Source organism: Oryza brachyantha, chromosome 3, assembly GCF_000231095.2.
Source record: "Oryza brachyantha chromosome 3, ObraRS2, whole genome shotgun sequence".
NCBI lineage: Eukaryota > Viridiplantae > Streptophyta > Magnoliopsida > Poales > Poaceae > Oryza > Oryza brachyantha.
In genome coordinates this window covers 4,309,047-4,333,013 of record NC_023165.2, presented here as the reverse complement: position 1 = coordinate 4,333,013, position 23,967 = coordinate 4,309,047, and the positions used below count along the sequence as shown (strand labels likewise).

Here is a 23,967-nt window from a genome sequence, read left to right as displayed (position 1 = left end):
ACATGATTCTAAAAATTAAAAGTCAATGGTGTCATACGAATACGTATATGGAGAGGGAGTATTTTGTAGCTTCCGGCACGGTGTGGCATTAGACAGCTATTTTATACATGCTATTGCTGCTAGCCTGCTACCCTTTGTGTTTTGGCTTCTCTCGTTGCGCTGTTTTGTGCTTGAATATTTGGGGTCTGCTTCGTTCTAAGCTATTGTGAGCCTTGCCAATTCTTTTGCAATGGAAGTGTTTGGCTTTTGCCATTTTGGATAATGTGATTGTTTGGTTTGTTGTGAAAATTTGTGGCAAGATTATTTATGGACCCCATAGTTTGTCCTACCATGTATATGCTACTGAAAAAACATTAATTCTGAAAAAAAGCGATTAATATTTTATTTTTATTAGATGATAAAATATGAATAATACTTTATGAGTAAGTAATTATTTTAAATTATTTTAAATTTTTTAAATAAAACGGATGATTAAATATTAAAGAAATCAATAAATAACGTTTTTTTGGACGGAGGTAATACGTGAGAGTAGTAGACTCGTCCCAGTGAAACGGGGTCCTCGGGTCGCCCCCTAGCCTGAGACACCCGCACGCATCCAGACCTGAAGTCTACTAGTAGTCTAGTACTAGTGGCCAGAACCAAAAGCCCGGGCCGCACCTTGCGCGACACCGCCGCCGCCGCCGCCATGTCGCAGCCGTCGCAGTGCCCCTACTGCCGCGCCTCCGCCCCGGCGCGCTGCGTCACCACACAGCCGCCGCTCTCCCGCGCCGTCTCCGAGTGCTCCTCCTGCGCCCGCCTCGTCCTCGAGCGCCACCTCCACACCCACCCCTTCTTCCCCCTCCTCCCCTCGCTCCACGCGCTCCCTCTCGTCACCCCCGACCTCGCCGACGCCGCGCCGTCGCCGTCCCCCTCGCCCGCATCCGCCGGCGGTGGGGACGACGACGACGACGACCCCTTCCTCCCGGCCGGCTTCGTCTCCGCCTTCTCGGCCTTCTCCCTCGAGCGCCATCCCGTCCTCGCCCGCTCCGCGTCCGCCTTCTCCGGCCAACTCGCCGAGCTTGAGCGCGCGCTCACCGTCGAATCCGCCGCCTCCTCCACTCCGGACCCCGCGGGGCCGATGGTGTCCGTCGACAGCCTCCGCGCCTACCTCCAGATCGTGGACGTCGCGTCCATCCTGAGGCTGGACCGGGAGATAGCGGATCACGCCTTCGACCTCTTCAAGGAGTGCTCCTCCGCTACGTGCCTCAGGAACCGCAGCGTCGAGGCGCTTGCCACGGCCGCACTTGTGCAGGCCATCCGCGAGGCGCAGGAGCCCAGGACCTTGCAGGTTTGCCCTCGTGCTCGCCATATGTTCGTTCAAATGCTCTCGTGCAGACTCAGACAAGCATACCGGCCTATCTCTCTATGTTTCTCGTCCCCAGCCAAGCCGGGTTCAGGAATAGCGAATGGCCAGACAATTGTTGTTTCTGAAATGGAGAGTTCCACAAGACCATTCACTATCAATTTACCTTATTGGATATTGAGATCTTGGTCATAAGTTCAAAATCATCATTACAGATGATTGTTGCCTGGAAAGAATTTCCGTTGGATGATATGCATTGCTGTCGGTATATCAAACTGCAGACAATCATCAGTCAGTCGATTTCTTAAAGCACACTATACTCCATGACACCTATTTAGTGGATCTGCTGACCATTTTAGGCTAGATTGGTGGGACATAGAACAAAAAAATTATCTTGCTTGATTAATGGTGTTGGTTAAACACATTAGATGTTTTGTATTTTCTTTTAATTATCTTACTTTGGCCTTGCACTGAAGCTATTATAGATTAGGATAACTTAACCATTTTGAGAATACCTTTACTTAAACCTGCCAACCTGGCAAAGCAATGGTCATTCTTCAAAGATGATGAGTTAAATGTTGAGTCAGCTGTGGACTGTGGTATTTGTGATCTTGGTTACCCAATATTTTGGACTAGCATATTCATTTTATGTACGTCTGTGTTCTTTTAGGGCAGATTATTCCTTGGCTTTTGCACGCTAGCTCCCCAAATTGCTAAGCGTTGTATTTTTTTGCAAAAAGTTTCTATATAGAAGTTGATCATCCCATCTTTCTAAAGTAGAATTTTAACTCTGTGGTAGTTAATTTCATTGTTAGTATCATGAAATTACTATCACAAAAAACAGATAATCTCTCATCTTGATGTAACAAAAGAATGCTACCACTGATTTATCTAATATTTTCTTGTGTCCAGGAAATCTCTACTGCTAGCAATCTTCCTCAGAAAGAAATAGGAAAATACATCAAAATACTTGGTGAATCATTGAAACTGAGTCAACCTCTTAACAGCAACTCAATAGCGGTTCATATGCCTCGGTTTTGCAGCCTACTCCAGCTCAATAAATCTGCTCAGGTACCAACAGATCTGAAAGCCTAAAACTATGAAAAATCTTAGTTCTTTTGTTAACATATCACTTGCCAATTCCTCAGGAACTTGCAGCCCATATTGGTGAGGTTGTTGTTAATAAATGCTTTTGCACAAGGAGGAACCCCATAAGCATATCTGCTGCTGCCATCTATCTTGCATGTCAGCTTGAAGACAAGCGTAAAACTCAGGCAGAGATCTGTAAGGTAACAGGCCTTACAGAGGTTACTCTGCGCAAAGTTTATAAAGAACTCTTGGAGAATTGGGATGATTTGCTCCCTCCTAACTATACACCAGCTACACCACCAGAGAAAGCTTTCCCGATGACCACCATTTATTCATCACGCTCATCGTCTGGTAAAGATCTTTATCAAGACAAACAGTTGGACAGTGCTAAGCTAAAGAGCTCAGAAGCTGCAGAGCCTGATCACATGGTCATTGTAAAAGAGGAGGAAGACAAGAAAATTGGTCCATTTAGTGGTCGATCAAGTGCAAAAGCTGAGACCCATGACTTGAATCAAGCATTTTGGCAACCAAATGCTCCGTTCTCCTCATCAACAAAGTTGGATCATGACAAGACGGAAGCAAATGTCCGTGGGATTAACCTTAACGAGGCGTCATGCACAATGGATTCTGACAGGGCAGACATGCCTGTGAAGTCACCCTTTGCTGAGAGGTGGCTAAATGAATCAAAGGCGATTCCATCGCCCAGTAGGCAGCCTGCTCCATGGCAGCTTAAGCAAGCAGCGCCGCCGACTGGGTCCTCGTATCTCAGTATGCCCCACGGCCTGGAGCTTCTCTCTCGTGGGAAAAGAAGTGCTGGCGAAGGTGGTGACAAGGAGGGAAGGTGAATGTTGACTGTATACTTAATTCACTAGTTAATGGTGGAAAATGAAAGGGAAACTGCTCTGTGAATATAGATGCCCCCCCTAGTTAAATTTGGCTTACCCCCTGCCATTCTGGTGTATCATCATGTTGAAACCGGCAAAATTCAGTACTTCAGACTCATCCTGTGCCCGAATTCTCACTGCTGCATCCAGATCAATTAGCATGTGAATTGACATCGTCTCCATGTTTCGCGCAATGATGTGCTACGCTGGTATGAAGATAATCTGTGAGAAGTGTTAGTATAATAAGCATGCGTCTATCGCACAGAACTTGTGACCATTTCAATATTTCATCATGGTTGGCACAAATCACAGCTCGGCTAAAAACAAGCAATTCTAACTGCATAGAAATATGGCATAAACATTGGAAATATGAGCGTTTAATCCCAGGGCATCATCTTTTTGCTTTTACATAGATTTATAAGCTCAAATTTATTTTTTTTTTCAACATTAAATTTGCAATTGATTTTTCAGTATTTTTGTTATAGTTTATTTTTGGTTTTACTTTTAGACCGCTAAAAATACGTATTTATAATTTTTATTCGAAAATTATTTTTCGTCTTCAAATATGCCGTTCGATTTTTTTTCCATTAAAAAACAAACGGTAGAGTCTCCAATTTAACAAGACTTGAGGGGCTAAACCGCAAATTCGCCCCAAACCGGATAACATACCATACCGCGATAGCGGCGAAGCAGAGGCCTCCCGCACTCGCGCTGCTTCCACTCTCATCCCCTCCCATCCTCGTCGCCGCCATGGCCGTCTCCACCTCCGCCTCCTCCACGCTCCCCCTCCTCTCCCTTCACCGCGCCGCCGCGGGGAGCCCGGCACTCTCCTTCCCCGCCTCCCTCCGCGCTCCCACGCTCCGCTCCCGCGTCGCCGCCGCGGCCTCCGCAGCACCGCCCGCCGAGACCATCCCCGACGTGCCCGAGGTACGTGGCTAGCCAGCCTGCTATGTCTTTTTTTTTTTACTTTTTCCATCATTTAGGGTACAGAGCTTTCAGAGTGAGGTGTATTTGTGTAATGCGTTGGTGTAGTGTAGTGCGCATCTGTTCGAGTTTGCGTATCCAGCGGATGACTGTGCTACGCTTGTGCTTTCAGGAGGCGGAGGGAACAGGAATTCCGATGCCGTCGTCGATTGGGGATGATGGGGAGCAGGTACCTTGTCCTAAGACCAAGAGCTAACGTGGTTATCTCGTCTAATGCTTTATTTTAGTAACGTCATTGATGTGAGCGCATATAACTTTTCCATCGTTAGCATATCGACTCTCTTCGTTGGTGATTGTGGAGGAGGATGTTCTATATATCCATAGCAGATGAACTGCGGTATGTTCATTGTGCTACTGAGTGAGTTGTGGCGTTACGTGAAGTGGAGCTTTTAGGTCTTCGTGACTTACTGCTGGCACAAATGGGTTACTTACTCTGTGATTTGGATTTGGATGCTGGAAATTCATTCATGGATGCCATCATTGAATGTAATTCTGTAGAACACCCTTAATGCTCGTGAGTTAATGAGTTATGCAAAGTTGTTAGGAGATTATCTAAGAGATTACACTATAGATGAGGTAACATGAAACAAGGTGCCATATATGCGTGATTTTTTTTATCAGAAATGGGGATAATAACCAAGTCACACACATCAAAATATCAAAATTCTGTTTGTTTGGAGGTCGATGGTGGTCATGATTTCCATGCTTAACCTCCCTGGATGAAATGTTATAAACACTTGTATTTCATTGTATCACTCCTATGTTTCCTGATCATTCCCGTTGTTCCTCCTGCCAAAGGTACTTTTGGTGGTAGGAGAAAAAAAGATGAGCCCATTTGTCTATGCTAATTCAAAGATGATATGAAATTGCCTTATCATCTCTCTCTGTTCTATCGATAGTTTTATCCTCTCACTCTTGCAGGTTTCTCCTTATCACTTATCTATTGAATAAAACCTTTCTTGGTCACTTTTCCCATTGCTTCGATTATCCTCTGTTTTGTGTATGTTATACATTTATTCCTCCATCTTTAGTGCATACATGCAATGTTGGGAGTGTTTTACTTCAATATGCAAGAGGCAATGAATCTGATTTTTGTGTGTCAAGTGAAAGAAAGTTGTCACCAAAGCTGGCAAACCCTTTTATGTATAATCATGCCTATGCCTGTTTTGATGTGCCCTAGCTGCTGGAAGCGTTTTTGCCTGTATGTTTTCCTTTTTGAGCTTAGGCTATTAGCATGTGTTAGAGGCTACTGGCTACTCCCTGTCATCTCTGTTTCTTGCTTTGCGCCTTCCATGTGTTAAGTATGTCCATCATGCATGTGTATGCAGTTATTTTTTGGTGCTACTGCTGGAAAAGAAACTGTTCCAAGGCCTTGGTCTGAATTGCACTCCTCCCTAAGTGATTCCTTCAATGTATCACAAGAGACAATAGTGATAACAAACAGTTATGGAGAGAAAATTGTTGGTATTTTGCATGAAGCTGGATCTAAGGATATCGTAGTGTTGTGCCATGGATTTAGGTCATCAAAGGAAAGTAGAACCATGCTAAGTCTCACTGATGCACTAACTTCAGAAAATATTAGCGTATTTCGTTTTGATTTCACTGGAAATGGAGAAAGTGAAGGCACATTTGAGTATGGGAACTATTACAAAGAGGTGGATGATTTGCGTGATGTAATTCTACATTTCAAGAAACACAAGCGTGACACCAGTGGTATTGCTGGCCATAGTAAAGGAGGAAATGTGGTCATCCTCTATGCATCCATTCATCTAGATGTAGCTAATGTTATTAACATGTCTGGAAGATTTGATCTAAGACGTGGAATTGTGGATCGCTTTGGAAGTGACTATATGGAAAGGATAAACCAGTATGGTTTCATTGATGTGGGAGAGAAAACAGGGCGTTCCATCTACCGTGTAACCAAAGAAAGTCTGATGGATCGCCTTAAGATAGACATGAAGGGTGCATGCATGTCTATTGGTCCAAACTGCAGGGTTCTGACAGTTCATGGTTCTGATGATGATACTGTGCCATCTGAGGATGCCCTAGAATTTGATAAATATATAAGCAATCATGAATTGTGTATTATTGAAGGAGCTGATCATAGATTTACATCATATCACCTTGAGTTGGCTAACATTGTACTGAAATTTATTAAGCATGAGTGAGAAGACTGTTAAAACAAATGTAACTGTGGCATTTATGTTTTATTGCAATAACCTTTTTATGGTTATCCACTGATTCTTTGGATTAGCTTTTAGTGAATATTTTCTCTGTGTATCTTCTGTCCTTCCCAAATGCTACAAATTTAGGAAAATATTTCTACCTATAAGTATGTGCTGCTTGTCAAATTCTACTGCTCAGTACATGAAATTTAAAGCTTTTCAAGCTTCATTTTTCCCACCGACAACTTAATGTATTTCCTGTAATCCTCCCATCAATTGTTTCATCACATGTTTTTGCTTTAGTGTTTCTTCCGGAAGTATCTGGAACACTAACGCCATTTTGGGGCAATGTTTTCTGTTTTCAGCTGGCGCCCAAGCAGAAGATCAGAATCAAGCTGAGGTCTTACTGGGTACCATTGATCGAGGACTCCTGCAAGAAGATCATTGAAGCTGCAAAAACAACAAATGCAAAGACTATGGGTCCAGTTCCTCTGCCAACCAAGCGAAGAATATATTGTGTGCTGAATTCTCCTCACGTGCACAAAGATTCAAGGTTCCATTTCGAGATCAGAACGCACCAACGATTGATTGATATCATGTACCCGACTGCACAAACAATTGATTCATTGATGCAGCTCCAGCTCCCCGCCGGAGTAGATGTTGAGGTTAAGCTATGATTCCATGGTTCCAATGGAGCTGGATTTTTATAAATTCGGTGTAATGTAATGCTCTTTTTTGTATACTTTGTAGTTGATCATTTTGCTGTCTGAGACTTGAACAAATGTAGAGCAACAGGGAAACAAGTTCATATATGAAGTATCGAACGAGTACTGTTTTCTATATGCTATATCAGCGTTCTGGTTATACTGTTAAGTTATTTCAGGGAGCAAAATTCGTATAACCATAGTTGAAACCCTGCAAACGGACTGCTGTATACTGATTTGTGAGCAACTCGACATTGTATTTCTGGTCCTGCAAAATTTGTAGAGAAACGGTATGACCGTATTGAAACTATATTCGTATTTCTTCTTTCTAAAATGATGGCCTTTCTTAATAAAGAGTCGTTTTTTATTTGGGACGTTCATAGATCAATTGAACTAGTAGCGGTTCTTATGATTAGGAGTGAACAGAAAGCTCGTGGCTCGTTAGCTCGCTCGACTCGTGACAAACTCGGTTTGGCTCGGCTTGGCTCGTTTCATTTTTCTAACGAGCCAAGCTAGCATTTTAGCTCGTTAGAGATAACGAGCTAGCTCGAGCTGGCTCGTGAGCTGCTCATGAGCTTAACGAGTTAGACCAAAGATACGCGATTCATCGGTATTCATTGATTCCACCCCGGAAAGCATGTGTTCAATATATTATAGGTTTACCATGTGATTTGTTGGTTCAAACTTTAATATTTAGATACACTTTCATATGATTTGCATGTTTGAACTAAAAATTTGCTTATATAATCTATTAAAAAATTGTTTAAATTAACTTTTTATGCATGGATCGCGAGCCTAACGAGCCAGCTCGAGCTTTGTAACAAGCTGAGCTGGATTTTTAGCTCGTTACGATAACGAGCCGAGCCGAGCCGGCTCGTTATCCACCCCTGCTTATGACCGTATCTTCCGCATCGTTTTTAAGGCAACAGTGATATACGCGAGATCTAATTGTCAAATCGATGGGAAATAATATATTCTCTTTAAAACTTGGGCGATAATATATTTTCTTTATTGTCTTTGAATTTGGGATTACACAGCACTCGTAGTTTATGTAGCTTTAACAATATGTTGTTATGTGTGTTTAGGCTGGTGGTCTATTTAGTTCTCTTGCTTTCGATTAAATTATGTTTTGTATTTCACAGTCGTTTTGACTGTAATCTCTGTTTAATTGGCTGCAACTTTTTCGAAGGAAAGGTCGGAATGAATTTTTCATTATCGAAACAAAAGAAGTACCAGTTCTTCTAAACTGCTAGTTACTTGTAGCGTGCCAGGAGCGAAAACAACTGCAATAAGCTGAAGAAGCCACTAGGGTGGACATATCTTAATACGCTTTGTCTGAGATTATGAGTTTTCTCTACACAAGTTTATGCCATGTTTGGAATGGAGGAATTTTGTAGAACTCCTTTGCAACAACTCATTCCAAATGTGTTAAACAAATCTGGTAAGTTGGAAGGAGTATTAGCTAAACAACAAAATAAATTGGCTAATTAGCTCCAACTTCAAACTTTAAACTGATCGGGAGGTTATATGATGTCTAGTCTAAAATCAGACAAACTATATGGAATGAGTTGGATGCCAACAACCACATAGTTGAATTCAATCACCCCCATTCTTCTTATATAAAAGGAAATGGGTGAGAGTCTTGGCATTAGCTGTATATTCAATCATGCTGCACAATATTTGAAGATATTTTGTCGATCAAATGGTCTTCCCAATAGAGGAGAATAGATGAGAGTTGGTCCTTAGCAGCCTGCAGCCCCCTTCGCAGATGTTCTCAACTGCCATCTTTTTTCTCTTCACTCCATCGAAAACGACCAAATATGGTCAAAGCAGCCACTGATAAACAAGTCAAATCCATAATTTATTTTCAGTGATGGTCCATTCGATGATCTTGCCTGCCTGTCTGCTTTAGTTGAAAATTTGGCGGCTAATCGCTAGAGAAACCAGATGAGTCCCCGCAGGTTGGTGTGGGAAGTTTTATGAAACGTGCAGGAAATTGTATCAAGCAAAATCAATAAAGTAAATTCTAGAGCATGATAGGCAAGCTATAAGCCCAATCGGATCTCAACATGCCGGGAAGAGCGGACAGAAAGAGATACATTGGGCGCGTTCGTGACTGTACATGTGTTAGCGGTTTGATTTAATAGCGCACACAAGAGGGTATAGTTAATTAAGTATTAGGTATTGAAAATTTAAGAAATGATTAATCTGATTGTTTTAAGCAACTTTCATAACTTTTTATAGCAAAATACACATCATTTAATAATTCGTGAAGCGCGCATGAAAAAAATTAGCCCATATTAGCGTTTATGAATGTGTACATTTGCTCAATATCCTTCTTCCTCTTCCAGGGGGAGGGGTTCTTTGGCTAGCCCTATTAAAGAAGCTAGGTGAGAGCATCCCAACAGCTCATCTAAATTTGGTCATCCATATCTTTATTTGAATGATCATCTAATCTAGTTTTATCCTTCATATCTCTTTGTACTCTACTAGATCATTTATATATGACATCCTCCATATTTAGAGAGAGACCATCTAAATATGAAGATTCTCTCTTCTAATATGGATGGCATCTAAAAATAGATGATATGATAGCCATTCAGTTGGAGCTCAATTTATAATCTTTATCCTCTATTTTGAGGATAGAGAATATGATAAATGAACGGTTGGGGATGCTCTGACTTTAGTCCATCCTCCTATGTCCATCCCAATCTTATCTAATTTTGCTAATTTCCCCTTCTCTGCCTGTATCTTTGCCCGTTCTGGAAACACGTCTAATAATAGGATCAGTACTACGTCTAATAATAGGATCAGTACTAAGTGTATAGTGGTTGAGTTTTTTAATGACATGGCATCACTCATAAGCTTCTTTGTAGGAGTAAATGCTCAGTGAGTTGTTTTAACTATATAAATTCTAGAGTATGATAGGCAAGAATAATACAATATCGTATTCATTGGTTGAGCATCTTCCTGATGTGACATTGGGTATGAACTTTTTTTTCTTATATGAGTACATATTCATTGGGCTGCAGCTACTCGCTCCGGTCTCATAGTTCATGTCATTTTCTTTACAATAATATGGTTTTCAAACTTATCAATATGACTATGGTTTCTATTATAATATATGATAAAATATAGAAAAAAATTAATTTTATTAAAATAGTTTTCAACACTCATCTCTGCATATTATCCTAATGCCTTCAAATTAAACTAGGGAATTTCCCCCACACAATTTTGCATAAAGCTACATAATTTATATAGAGTTAGATTTAATATACAATTCTAAAATTTTATTTCTACAGATAACATTTTTTATAAGTATATTTATATTTCATATACAACTCTCAGTTTTTATTTATATAAGATTTGAATTTCAGATATAATTCTTACTATATACAGTTGTATCTTATATACAAATATATTGGTTTATCTATACCATTATAATATGGACATATCATAATCTAGTAATAACATCTGAAATGAACGTTGTGTCTTCTGATAGATATTTAAAAAATTATTGATAGCCAAAATTTTTAGGCTTGATTCTAGACTTGTTTAAAATAACAAAATTTACGGAACTACGAGAAATATACGTAAAGAAAGGATAACATGCTATCTTTGATCGGCAGACTTAAGGGGTTGTTTAGATGGGGCTAAATATTTTAGCCTCATGTCACATCGGATGTTTGAATACTAATTTAAAATATTAAACATATACTAATAAAAAAACTAATTTCATAAATGAGTGCTAATCCACGAGACAATTTTTAAGCCTAATTAATCCATAATTAGAGCATGTTTACTGTAGCATCACATAGGCTAATCATGGATTAATTAGGCTCAATAGATTCGTCTCGCGAATTAGCCCAAGATTATACATGAGTTTTATTAATAGTTTACGTTTCCTATTTATAATAAGTGTTCAAATCTTCGATGAGACGACGGGCTTCCCAAACAGCCCCTAACTCATTCATCAATGACACTATTGAAATGGAGAACCGCCAGCAATGAATGTCACCATCAGGTCTGAAGTGAATATGTACGCTATACCATTTCACATCGACATCGGCAAGTACTGCTCGCAATAGACACGCTAATGAAATGCCTTTACCGTTTCTATGTGGCAATTATTGCGTGCTTTAGAATCGGTGATTTCAAACGGCATATTTATAAGTAAAAAATAATTTATAAATAAAACTTTTATGTATGTATTTTAGCGATTTAAAACTTAAGACTGAAAAATAAACTTCGATGGAGAAAACCTAAATATAATTCTAAATTTAAGATTAAAAATTAAAAAATTGGCTTATAAATATAAATAGTTGAGAAAAGAGGTATCTAATATCAATCGTTGATAACATCGTAATATCCTGTTCACCGGCAATTATTGCGTGCAGGCAAAAATCACCGATAACTCTGCAACAACCACACTGTTTCGACAGCGAGATCAGCATCTGTACGTAGCAGAAAAAAAAAAGAAGCATCTGATTATCGACAACATGATGTAACTTTTGTGGTTGCAAATGCGAATATGCAGCGTTGATCATCAGCTGACTGTGCCCGTTGCGTGCTGCGAATTTCAATGGATCTTTTGGGACATTCCTTTCGGAATTTATCCTCTTCTTCCAAAAAGCTCTAGCCTTTTCTCGATTTCGGGTGCAGTGGCTGTATCTGTAGCAGCTGCTCGGTTTGACCCTAGCTACTAGTAGAAGCGTCGCTTTCACTTGTGCGTGTGTCACTTGGTGCGTTTCTTGCCGATAATCGCGGGGCTGGATCGGCTGTATCGCGGCAATTCTGGGGCCCCGTCGCTGTGAATCCAGATTTGGTTACGTTGGTCGATGCGTGGCAATTGTAACAAATTGCAACGTGATTATCAGATACTCCTTCCGGTCATTAATGCTTGTTGTTGTTGGTTTTTAGATACAGATCATTCGTTCTTATTTTAAAATACTATGTAAATATGTTAAAAAATTAATGACGTCAAATAACCTAAGACGATACACGGTGGCAGCAAAGTATCCTTGACTAGCCAGAGAACGTGATGGTGATGGTGATGGTGATGATGACGAACCAGCCAGACAGTGATGTTTTAGCAGCCTCATCTGGATCCATGGCCATCGAGGTTGTATCAAGCAATGACTTCGTCTTTTTTGTTAGTAGTCAGTAGCAGAGAATGTGAAAGGGAACAACGGTAAATTAGGCCAGTGAGTCGGCGTTTCAATAACCAGCCTCCTCGAGTTGATTACTAAGTAACCCACCTTTAATAGGCGGTAACGTCCAAATCCATATTGATTTACAGTTCAATTACTTTTTAAACGTATCTTTCACTTTGGTTCGATAGTTTTTCGTCAACGATGATGTGTGTAAGATTTGATCAGCTGAATGATAGGGTATGTATTTGGTGAGTCTTATTGTGACTTCAGGTTTGAATTTTAAACTTGGATGATTATGTATCCTATTTTGGGAACCTATGCAAACGTTTTGAGGATAAGGACTAGACGGAGATTTTTTTTTCTAACTACAGATAGAGATATCACCATAGATTGTCATCTTTGTCTTTACGGCTCCATATTGTTCTCTTGCATTCCATTAAACTACGTGTGTCTGTGTTTAATTTGTAGTCATTAATTTCTTTGAATCAAAGGTCAAAATGAATTCCATTACCTAAAAACATTCATTATATCAAACTGACATAAAGGATAATATGCATGTTATTGTTTTTTCTTTGTCGATTCTATGTTTTGCTTTAGTTTACATGCTTGTTGATATTCTACTATCAACAAAACTGAGACTCGAAGAACACAAAGTAATTATCTAGGTTTGGGTATTCAAGAGAATATATAGTAGGCCTACTCATGCTTGATTTGTTACATGCAACAACAAATTTATAGTAATTAGAGTCTTTTGAACAATGGCTATCCTAGGTTCGTACAACCTATTATATGGAGTAGACCAAGTTGGCTAACCCCTCTATGAGATCTTTTACCCTTTACGGATAGCTAGTTTACACAGAGAGCGTGCAAATAATACCTACTATTATATGCATCACTACCATACTATTCTATTTACTCCACTTACATTGTGTTGTAATGTCAGGAGGGACATTTTCTTTTCCTCGTGACTAAAGGACATGTAGAAAGACCTCATATAGGGTATTCCTAATGGACACATGTTCCCGCGGCCTGCTCAATCACGAATAGAAATGACAAAAGGCCCATTTGCGCTCCACCCCAATGTTCTCCTTTTCTTCTCTCCTTAGTTTCTCCACCCGTCCACCGCAGATGATAGTATGTTTCTGTTTCTTCGCCGAAGACAACAGGTAGGCTCGACCTCCTCGACTAGGGTGATGGTGATGGTCTCCTCTGACGATCTTATTCCACCCTTCCTTCGACGATCTCCCTCCACTAAACTCCAGGTGACCGGATCCAGGTAAACTTCCCACCCACTCCTTCCTAGCTCTCACCACAGCCCACACCTCCAGCGGTGAGTGGCGCCACATTTGCTTCATTGTGCCATCCCATTATTCCACTATTGCCTTCTACCCCGCCTACCCAATTTTTACCTCCTCCATCTTCAATGTCATTCCCCAACTCTCTTACGCTACCTCTTAACCACTCTAACGACAAGTTTTCTCCGCTGCCAACACCACCCACTGCCTTTCTCCACCCCATGGCTCTAGGGTGTTGCCGTTGCCTCACCTCATGTCCTTGTCCGTCGCTCATCGCCCACCACTGGTCCACCGCCTCCTTGGCCGGTCCTAATCTAATCTCAATCCTCCTACTTTCCCTTCCCTAGCACCCCTCCCCCTAACCCTCCTGTGTTTACCAAATACAAATTCCATTGATATTGGCATGTTGGATATGCTTTATCACTTGCATTTAACATATGAAAGAATTGTGGTAGATATGTGCATTTAATGTGGAAATGCTTTGGAAAGAATCATGCCCATCACCAAAAGAGTAGCAGACGTATAGGATAACCGTGCTCGTGGCATTGACAATGGTAACAGTTATGTGTAATATTAGTTATAGCATATGCCAAAATTAGTATCTCCTTTGATAAAACTAATAAGGTGATATGCACCGCATAAATAGGTGGCAAGGCGTTACCTAGACGATGTTTTTACCAAGAATGCTACTGAAAATAAAATGTCAATTTTAGCAAGGTCCATGAGCTCATGAGTCAGCAAGCAAGGGACGTGTCAGCTGGCAGTAGTTTTATTTTCACTTTTACTATTGATTAAATGTTTGATTTTTTCGTTTTTCTGTCAAACACACGCGTAATACATGCGGGGGTCGAGGGAAGGACATGTATGAGATTTTTGACTTATATGTCTGTCTTTAAATAATCATCCAATGAAAATGACCGGATTTAATTGATGAAATTAAAATTTTTAAATATTTGATTAATTGGTGGACCCTTTTATTTCAGTCAGACATGCGAACCAATAAAAAAACTAGATGGGCAATTTGTAGATGTCACCCTGCTAACCTTTGTTCTGAATTCTAAGCACGTACGCCCTTGCATCATCGGCCGTACATAATTAGTTAATTACAGTGATTCTTTGCTTGCTTGTCAAGGAGACCGGCAAAAGACCTCGGTCAAACCTCCAAGATATTGCGAGAATCACAGGCGCAGGTTCAGCTAACCCGACGACTTCTCATCACCGCGTCACTCCAAACGTCATCATCCATTGCTGGCTAGGATCTTCTGCGGCACACTTGAAGGCCCTTGGGCGAGCTGTTGCGTGTGGAATTGCACACTGAATCATTCGTTTTGACACTTGATCTGAACTGTTCGGTTTGCCTTGCTCATGTTACTTATGGTCAACGCTGGATCAATGACTACAGCAGTGCTAGAATCTTCATGCGGATAATCCGGTGCCAGGTCTCCCTCATATCTAGATATACTTCGCAGCCATGAGCCATTGTTACCGTTCATAATTTGGAGACACTAACAAAAGCTAATGGTGCATAAAACAAACAAGAGGGGAAAAATCTAAATCATTTTAGATTAAATCGCCATACCTTGTAAACACATGCTATTATGTTTTTATCTTTTGGTACGAGACAGAAACGTGGGGCAAATGATCCCGACAAATTTCTTTTACTATTTTGATTTATGTTTCATTGTCCTACGCAATGGAGATGACCTCACTGATATTTTTGGGCTGGCTTCAAAACATAAATCCTGATTTGTGTGGTAGTACTACACTTGTTACGGCCGGTGTGCACATGTTCACCGGGCGACGTCTCCCGCGGGGAATCCCGACACGATCGCGCGCGGGGATACGACGTTCGCGGCGGGCACCGGCGCGACGCCGCGCCGCCACAGGAAGCGGCGTCGCGGGTGGAGCGTGGTGCGTGTGCGTGTGTGGCTCTCGCTCTCGCGCGGAGAAGGAAAGCTGCCGCGCCCCCCACGCTATCCTCCCGGGAAATATTCGGCCTCTCGTCGGGTCGCTCTCCGCCTCGATCGCCGCCGCTTCCTCCATCACGGGAATTAACCGCGCGCGCGAGCTCTAGCTCTAGCGCAACGAATCTGCGCGATTGGCAGCAGCCAAAGGTGACGAGGCGGTTCGTCAGCGCGCGCGTGGCTTCGTGCCAGCGTCTCGCTGCCGTTTTCTTCCGGTGGGATCGTCACGTACTCGCCGTTCTGCCGTTCCGGCCGCTCACAATTCTTTTGCGAATGTTCATATTGCGGATCTATATCGTTGCGGCATATGCTCGGGTTTAATAGCTCCATCGATCAGGGCTCCTTTTGCGTGTCCATCGTGTTAAACGGCGCGTTCTGTTTTATTTTTGCTCTGGTACGAGCACGACACGTCCGTCCGCGGTCCACGTAGTACTTGTGTAAAAAGATATACGATGCCGGTAAAATTATTTCTGTGGTACAGGGGGCTGAACGTGTGGGCACAGAGGCGGTCAAACATGAATTAACAGAAGCTACCTTGACACCAAAGAAACCTACAACAAATGGAGTTTCAGTTTCTTGTTTCTTCTCTGCAGCTTCCGCCTTCCGCTGCGTCTGCATCTGCACAGCGGACAGCCACAGGTATATATAGGAGCTGGAGCACTCGCCGCTCGTGTAAACCATTCTCTCCTCCTGCAATTTTGCCACCCCCGCAACGGCCTCTGCTTTCTCGCTCTCTCTGTCTGAGCAGCGGACATGGCAGCCTGCGTCGACAAGTGGCAGCCGGCGGCGTACCCGTGCCGCCTCCCGGAGAAGTTCTACTGCCTCTTGCCGGACTGCACCACGGACCGTCCGGTGGCCGTGGCGACGGCCGCTAGTGGGAGCACCGGCGACCGCGTGTGGGACGTGCTGCGCGCCGAGGCGCAGGCCGACGCGGATGACGAGCCGCTCCTCCGCAAGTTCTACCAAGACCTCGTCCTGTCGCGGCCGTCGCTGGAGGCCGCGCTCGCCTCGATGCTCGCGGCCAAGCTGTGCATCCCCGGCGCGCTGCCGCAGGACCAGCTCCGGGACCTCCTCGCTGGCGCGTTCGCCGCGCACCCAGAGGCCGGCCGCGCCGCGCGAGCCGACCTGGTCGCGGCGCGCGACCGCGACCCAGCCTGCGCCAAGATGGTGCACTGCTTTCTCTACTACAAGGGCTTCCTGGCCCTGCAGGCCCACCGCGCGGCGCACGGGCTCTGGTCCGACGGCCGCAGGGCACCGGCTCTCCTCCTCCAGAGCCGCGCCTCCGAGGTGTTCGGCGTCGATGTCCACCCGGGGGCACGCATTGGCTGCGGCATCCTGCTCGACCACGCCACGGGGGTCGTCATCGGTGAAACGGCCGTCGTCGGCGACGATGTGTCTATCCTTCACGGGGTGACGCTGGGCGGCACGGGGAAGGAGTCCGGCGACCGGCACCCCAAGGTCGGGGACGGGGTGCTGATCGGCGCCGGGGCGAGCGTGCTCGGCAATGTGCACATTGGCGACAGAGCGAAGATCGGTGCAGGTGCAGTAGTTCTACGGGACGTGACGGACGGGACCACGGCAGTCGGAAACCCGGCCAAGCCGATCATCAAGAAGGCGGCGCCGCAACGGCGGCCGGAAGAGCTTCCTGGGGTAACCATGGAGCAGAGATGGTCGGATTGAACGGTTTGAATGGCGTGTAGTACAAGAGAGTTTCCCTCCAAAAGTTATTTTCTGGTCGATGACTCCTCTTGTACATGTCATATACTCTATAGAGATTAGACAAGTATTTGGCCTAGGAAGGAGCTCAATTAGCATTGAGCTCTTTCATGTCAAAACTGTTTTCTTGCTTCGTTCTAAGGAATAACAGAAAACGCAGCTGATCAGCTATTGCCTCCTTGTAAGTATAGTTGGAGTTCATCCTCTTTTTATTCTTTTTCAATGGAAAATCATCTTTTTCGTTCTTACAATGTGAAATATGCAATTAGATGCTTAGTACAGATTGATACATCCGAGTACAGTTTCTGATCAAGTACTCCGTATAACGGTTTGACGAGTATATATGAAGGTGGTCAACTTAGGTGGAGACCAGTGGATGATTTGACTTGACTAAGCACTTTTTGGAGAGCTCCTTCGTTACCAGAACGTATAGTATCGCAGCCAAAACGAAAATCTGATCGTCAAAGCGTAAACCAGTTGCATAAATACCAGAAGAAAATTAAGCACCCCCTTCAAGACTTCGTCCAAATAAACCTGCTGAATTTCGGGTTTTTTCCATGCTTAAACTTGAGACACAAATAATTGACGAGATCGTGATCCTGTGAACGCGAGGACGTCAGGATAGAACCAAGTGGACGCAAACTGATGGTTACCCGACGAGGGAGATGTGAGGCTGTAGCTTTTGATAAAAAGGAAGAACCTTTTAGGCTTGCTTTCAGCAAAGTCGAGTTGATATCCAGTAGTAAGATCTTGCTTCCGGAAACTACATTTGTATCCTGGCTCTCTGATCTGAAGTCTGAAGGAATCGAATAACTCCAGCTAACGAGGCCCCCAGAAATAGATGAAGTTCAGAACGGACGCTGTTAGGAATAATAGATCAAGATACAGGATTTAACGTGGAAAAACCTCTCAAGTAGAGAGGAAAAAAATCACGGGAGACAAATCCACTAATAAAGGTACAGGATTACATGTACAAGGGTGGCCTATATTTATATGCATTGAATAAGACTAGCACTAAAACTAGGACTAGTACTGCGACTAGGATTAGGACTACATGTACAAGGGTGGCCTATATTTATATGCATTGAATAAGACTAGCACTAAAACTAGGACTAGTACTGTGGCTAGGATTAGGACTAGTACTAGGATTAGGATTAGGTTATTTGAGTCATAACCCAACAAACCTCTCCTTGAATCAAATATAAACATGAACTAGAAGAAAATATCTCCAAAACCCCGAGGGGTAGCTAAGCACCATGAACACCTACTAAGTCCAGGCAATACTTGAACTTAGAATTGGAAAGTGACTTCGTGAGCATATCTGCAGGATTGTCTTCAGTGTGTATCATCCCCACAATAACTTGCTCTTGAGCAACAATATCACGAATAAAATAATGCTTAATATCAATGTGCTTGGTCTTGGCATGAAACATGTCGTTCTTGGTCAAACAAATAGCACTCTAGCTATCACAATAAACAACATTAGTACCCTGTCGAATACCAAGTTCAGTAACCAGACCTCGCAACCAAATAGCCTCCTTGACACCTTCAGTAACTGAAATATATTCTGCTTCAGAGTAGAAAGAGCAGTAACAGACTGAAGTGAAGCTTTCCAACTGACAGCTGAACCACACAAAGAAAAGATATGTCCAGAAATAGACCTTCGTTTATCAAGATCTCCAGCATAATCAGAATCAACAAACCCAACAATATCATTTGTCTTCACTCTATTCTTATCAAACATCAAGCCAAAATGAGAAATACCTTTCAAATAACGAAGAACCCACTTTACAGAATTCCAATGTTCTTTGCCAGGATTATACATGAATCTGCTAACCACACTAACAGCATGAGCCAAATCGGGTCGAGTGCAAATCATAGCATACATAAGATTGCCAACGGCACTGGCATAAGGAACACGAGACATGTAATCTTTATCATCTTCATTAGTAGGACACTGACTTGAAGATAATTTAAAGTGTGAAGCAAATGGTGTAGAAACAGGTTTGCAATTACTAAGATTAAATTTCTCAAGTATCTTTCAATATAACTTTTCTAAGAAAGAAACAGTGTACCAGCCTTACGGTCACGCTGAATTTCCATGCCAAAGATTTTCTTCGCAGGACCAAGATCCTTCATCTCAAATTCATTACTAAGTTGAGCCTTCAACTGATCAATCAGTGACTTGTCATGAGAAGCAATGAGCATATCATCCACATAAAGCAGCAAATAAACAAAAGACCCATTGGGAAATTGTTTAAAGTAGACACAACTGTCATAGTTGTTGCGTGAATAGTGTTGTGCAATCATAAAAGAATCGAACCTTTTATACCACTGCCTAGGGTCTTGTTTAAGACCATAAAGAGACTTCTTTAAATGACAAACTAAATACTCTTCACCAGGAACAGCAAAACCCTCAGGTTGTGTCATATAAATCTCCTCATCTAAATCTCCATGTAAGAAAGCAGTTTTAACATCAAGTTGCTCTAACTCTAAGTCAAATAAAGCAACAAAGGAGTGGCGCACAACAGGAGAGAAAACTTCATTGAAGTCAATACCTTCCCTTTGGTCGAAACCTTTTACCACTAAACGGGCTTTCCATCTTGCAGGTTCAACTCCAGAAATACCTTCCTTCTTCTTATAAATCCATTTGCACTTCAATGGCTTTTTATCTGATGGAAGCTTTGTCAAATCCCATGTATGATTTTTATGAAGGCTATCAATTTCTTCATTCATGGCAGTCAACCACTTAAAAGAATTTGCACATGAGATAGCTTCAGAATAAGAAGAAGGTTCAACAGTATCATGAACATCTTGAGCAGCAAGAAGAGCAAAACAGGTCATGCCATCAGTGTCGCGATATCTAGTAGGAAATGAAGCATTCCTTCTAGGTCTGTCTCGAGCAATACAATGATCATTGTTACTAGAAGATGTAGAACCAGAAGCTTGTTCTGTAGCAGGGGAAACTGAAGAATCAGAATCAACATCAACAGTAGGTGAAACTACCTCAATTCTGAATTCCTTTCAACAACTTCATCAGTTTCAGTTTCAACTGGGGGAGTATGACTAACTGATGATAGAAAAACATCTTCATGAAAAGTAACATCACGACTAATGATCAATTTATGAGCTTTAGGACACCATAAACGATATCCTTTGACACCAAAACCATAACCAACAAATATGCACTTTCTTGCTCTAGGCTCCAATTTTCCAGTGTTAACATGAGCATAAGCAGGACAACCAAAAATTCTCAATTTAGAGTAATCAACTGGTTTACCTGACCAAACCTCTTCAGGAATTTGAAAATTTATGGCAGAGTTTGGAGAACGATTAATCAAATAAGATGCAGTAGAAATCGTCTCAGCCCGCAAAGCACGCTTATTCCACAAGCCTGCATTAGAAAGCATGCACCGAGCTCTTTCCAGAAGAGTGCGATTCATACGCTTTGCCACACCGTTCTGCTGAGGATTCCCTGGAACGGTCAAATGTCTTGCAATACCATGCTTAGCACACAAAGTATCAAACTCACCACTACAAAATTCCAATCCATTATCAGTTCTAAGCTTCTTTATTTTTCTGCCAGTTTGGTTTTCAACCAACACTTTCCACTTCTGAAACACTGAAAGAGCTTCATCTTTATGTTTCAAGAAGTAAACCCAAACTTTGCGAGAAAAATCATCTGTGAATGTAATAAAGTACCCACATCCACCAAGAGAACGAAACTTAGATTTACCCCAAAGATCAGAATGAATGTAGTCAAGAATTCCTTCAGTCTGATGAGTAGCAGTACTAAAACTAACCCTCTTCTGTTTGCCAAAGACACAATGTTCACAAAAATCAAGTTTGCCAATGTTGTTCAAATGACCTTTCTTGCAAAGTAAATGCATACCTTTCTCACTCATGTGACCCAAGCACATATGCCAAAGCTTGGTGATGTGAGGATCTGATGAAATACTAGAAATAGCTGCAACACCTATAATTGTGGATCCTTGCAAGAAATAAAGACTGTCAATTCTATTGCCTTTTAGAACAACAAGATTGTCTTTCGAAATCTTAAGAACACCATTGTCGCCGACATATTTATATCCCAACGACTCCAAAGTACCCAAAGAAATAAGATTCCTTTTCATTCTAGGAACATAGCGAACATTTGAGAGGGTCCTAACGATGCCATCATGGGTTTTAATTTGCACAGAACCAATACCAGTAATTTCAAGAGAAGAACCATCACCAATCACAACTTCACCAGTATCAACATAATCATAAGTAGAGAACCACTCCTTATATTGACATATATGAAAGGTGCAAGCCGAATCAATAATCCAAGCAGTTTGATTCTCAATACTAGTCGTACTTATTAGAACCTCTTCATCAGAATTACTGGTAACAAAACTAGCCTGAGCAGGTTTCTCTTGAATTTTACTCTTCTTCTCTTCCTTCCTTTTCAATTTAGGGCATTCAGAGATATCATGACTATTTTGCTTGCAATAGCGACAAAATAATCTAAACTTACTATCTCTTGATTTAGATCTGGACTTTGATCTAGAAGAATCACCCTTTTGAGAAGATCTACCTGAAACAATTAACCCCTCAGCTTTAACTTCATAACGAGGATCACTGTCAAATTTTTCCTTGGACAACAAATTTGACTTAACATCCTCAAAACTAAGGGTATCATGATTACCATAAAGCATAATCTCTTTGAAATATTTAAAGGTAGCAGGTAACGAGACAACGAGTAAAATAGCTTTATCCTCATCATCAATTTTCACATCCAATTTCTCAAGATCAATGATCAGAGAATTAAACTCATTAAGATGAGATCGAATAGAGGTACCTTCTGCCATGCGAATTGTGTACAGACGTTCTTTCAAGCATAATTTGTTTGTGAGACTCTTTTTCATATAAAGCGCCTCCAATTTCTTCCACAAAGAGAACGCAAACGTCTCGTTAATAACTTCGCGCAAAACATCTGTAGACAAACTGAGTTGTATGGCAAACAAATACCTTTTGATCTAAATCCTCTCACTTATCATCAGTCAAACCATCTGATCTAGCCCTCAATGCCTTCCGAACACCAACTTGGGTGAGAATAGCTTTCATCTGAATCTGCCATATGCTGAAACTGATCTTGCCATTAAATTTCTCGATGTCAAATTTGGACGACATATTAAAGAGAAAAAATATGCTAGATCAAAAATATACGGTAGATCTGAAGAAAGAGAAAAAAAATTGCCTGGTACAACTTGGTGTGTTCGTGCAGCAAATTCACCGAAAAAAGGAGACTTAGACTTGCTTTCCTCCTTGTTCACGTGAAGGAAACCAACAGAGCAAGCATGCACCTAAAAAAGACACCTTGTTGCCTTGCTGCTGTACTGCTGCACAGATAGATGGGAAGGACAGATGGATGGGAAGCGGTTGTACGTTCGGATGAAGCGGAGCGACGTGCGGCGAGAGGTGGCTGGCCGAGACGCGACAGCGAACAGGATGATCTGCGCCCGCAGGATGAACGTGTCGCCAGCCGAAGAACGGATCGGATCGGATTGCTCTGATACCACTTGTTAGGAATAATAGATCAAGACACAGGATTTAACGTGGAAAAACCCCTTTAAAGTAGAGAGGAAAAAAACCACGGAAGACAAATCCACTAATAAAGGTACAGGATTACATGTAAAGGGTGGCCTATATTTATAGGCATTGAATAAGACTAGCACTAGGACTAGGACTAGTACTAGGATTAGAATTAGGTTATTTGAGTCATAACCCAACAGATGCTAATGACGTTGCTCTGCTACCGCAGATGTATGGTTTAAAACCAGGCTGATTTATTGTTAACAAATTCAAACGGTATCACGAAGTGATACACCAACTAAAGTGCAAACTCCCGGGAGAACACAGAATGGGATCTTAAAGTACAAGAGCAGGGGTAAAACTAGGGCTCAAGCCCGCCTAGGCCTAGGATCCAAACTACAAATTTTAGAAAAAAAGTTGAATTTATAAAGAGTTGAGACACGATAATAGTTTTGAGTCCTAGGTGCGAATCCTTGCTGGTTCCGCCCCCTGTACAAGAGTCATCCTGTTTGTCCTCTGTCCGAATCTAAAGATAAGTGTGTGTAGGACCATGGGATGAGGGCTCTAAGTAATATTCTTTGGGCCGGTGAGAAGATGAGACTTAAGTAAGGTTTAGGCAGGTTTGCTGGGAAAAGGGGTCTTGGAAACACGATTTCGAGCTTGAAGGAGCCTACTCATCAGTCCATGTGTAAGTCGTCAAGACCCACTTACGGGATATGCGGCCCAAAACCTGCAGAACAAGCCCATATCACGTAAAAAACGGTCCAACACAGAGAGAGCCCTCGCCCCGATCAGCCACGCCGTCCCTGTCGATCTGCTCCCGTCCGGTTCCCTGCGGGGCTGCGGCTGCCGATCTCCGATCCGCGCCGCCGTGGCCTGAACCCTCGGCCGCGGGACGAGAGCCGTAAGATCCATCCAACAGTCAACTCTTGTCTTCGTCTCCCGACACCCACGTACCGCCCCGGTCCTATCCACTTTAGTTGCATCCATCCATCGGTCTCGCGCGTCACGTTCATCAATTCGCCCGCGTACTGTACCTGTCTGTACCTGTACGTGTGCCGCCCGAGCAGCAGCGTGGTGGTACTCCACTACTCCTC

General features: G+C 42.4%; 4 protein-coding genes across 4 annotated transcripts; all 4 read left to right on the top strand.

Moving 5' to 3' along the window:
• The first annotated feature begins 553 nt into the window (after positions 1 to 553).
• LOC102716202 (plant-specific TFIIB-related protein 1) lies at positions 554 to 3,697 on the top strand. The gene is made up of 3 exons (XM_006651070.3): positions 554 to 1,327; positions 2,255 to 2,413; positions 2,491 to 3,697. The coding sequence occupies exons 1-3, from the start codon at positions 686 to 688 to the stop codon at positions 3,274 to 3,276; spliced, it is 1,587 nt and encodes a 528-aa protein (XP_006651133.1). The 5' UTR covers positions 554 to 685; the 3' UTR covers positions 3,277 to 3,697.
• A 287-nt stretch (positions 3,698 to 3,984) lies between these two features.
• Positions 3,985 to 7,341, top strand: LOC102702639 (30S ribosomal protein S10, chloroplastic). Its single transcript, XM_006649498.3, has 3 exons — positions 3,985 to 4,242; positions 4,412 to 4,468; positions 6,830 to 7,341. The coding sequence occupies exons 1-3, from the start codon at positions 4,066 to 4,068 to the stop codon at positions 7,139 to 7,141; spliced, it is 546 nt and encodes a 181-aa protein (XP_006649561.1). The 5' UTR covers positions 3,985 to 4,065; the 3' UTR covers positions 7,142 to 7,341.
• On the top strand, positions 4,645 to 6,823 carry LOC107303962 (uncharacterized protein YfhR-like). Its single transcript, XM_015835767.2, has one exon. It carries the CDS (start codon positions 5,616 to 5,618, stop codon positions 6,465 to 6,467), a length of 852 nt encoding a protein of 283 aa, XP_015691253.1. The 5' UTR covers positions 4,645 to 5,615; the 3' UTR covers positions 6,468 to 6,823.
• An 8,932-nt stretch (positions 7,342 to 16,273) lies between the features above and the next one.
• Positions 16,274 to 17,514, top strand: LOC102715928 (probable serine acetyltransferase 4). The gene has a single exon (XM_040522411.1). It carries the CDS (start codon positions 16,334 to 16,336, stop codon positions 17,258 to 17,260), a length of 927 nt encoding a protein of 308 aa, XP_040378345.1. The 5' UTR covers positions 16,274 to 16,333; the 3' UTR covers positions 17,261 to 17,514.
• Positions 17,515 to 23,967: the final 6,453 nt, after the last annotated feature.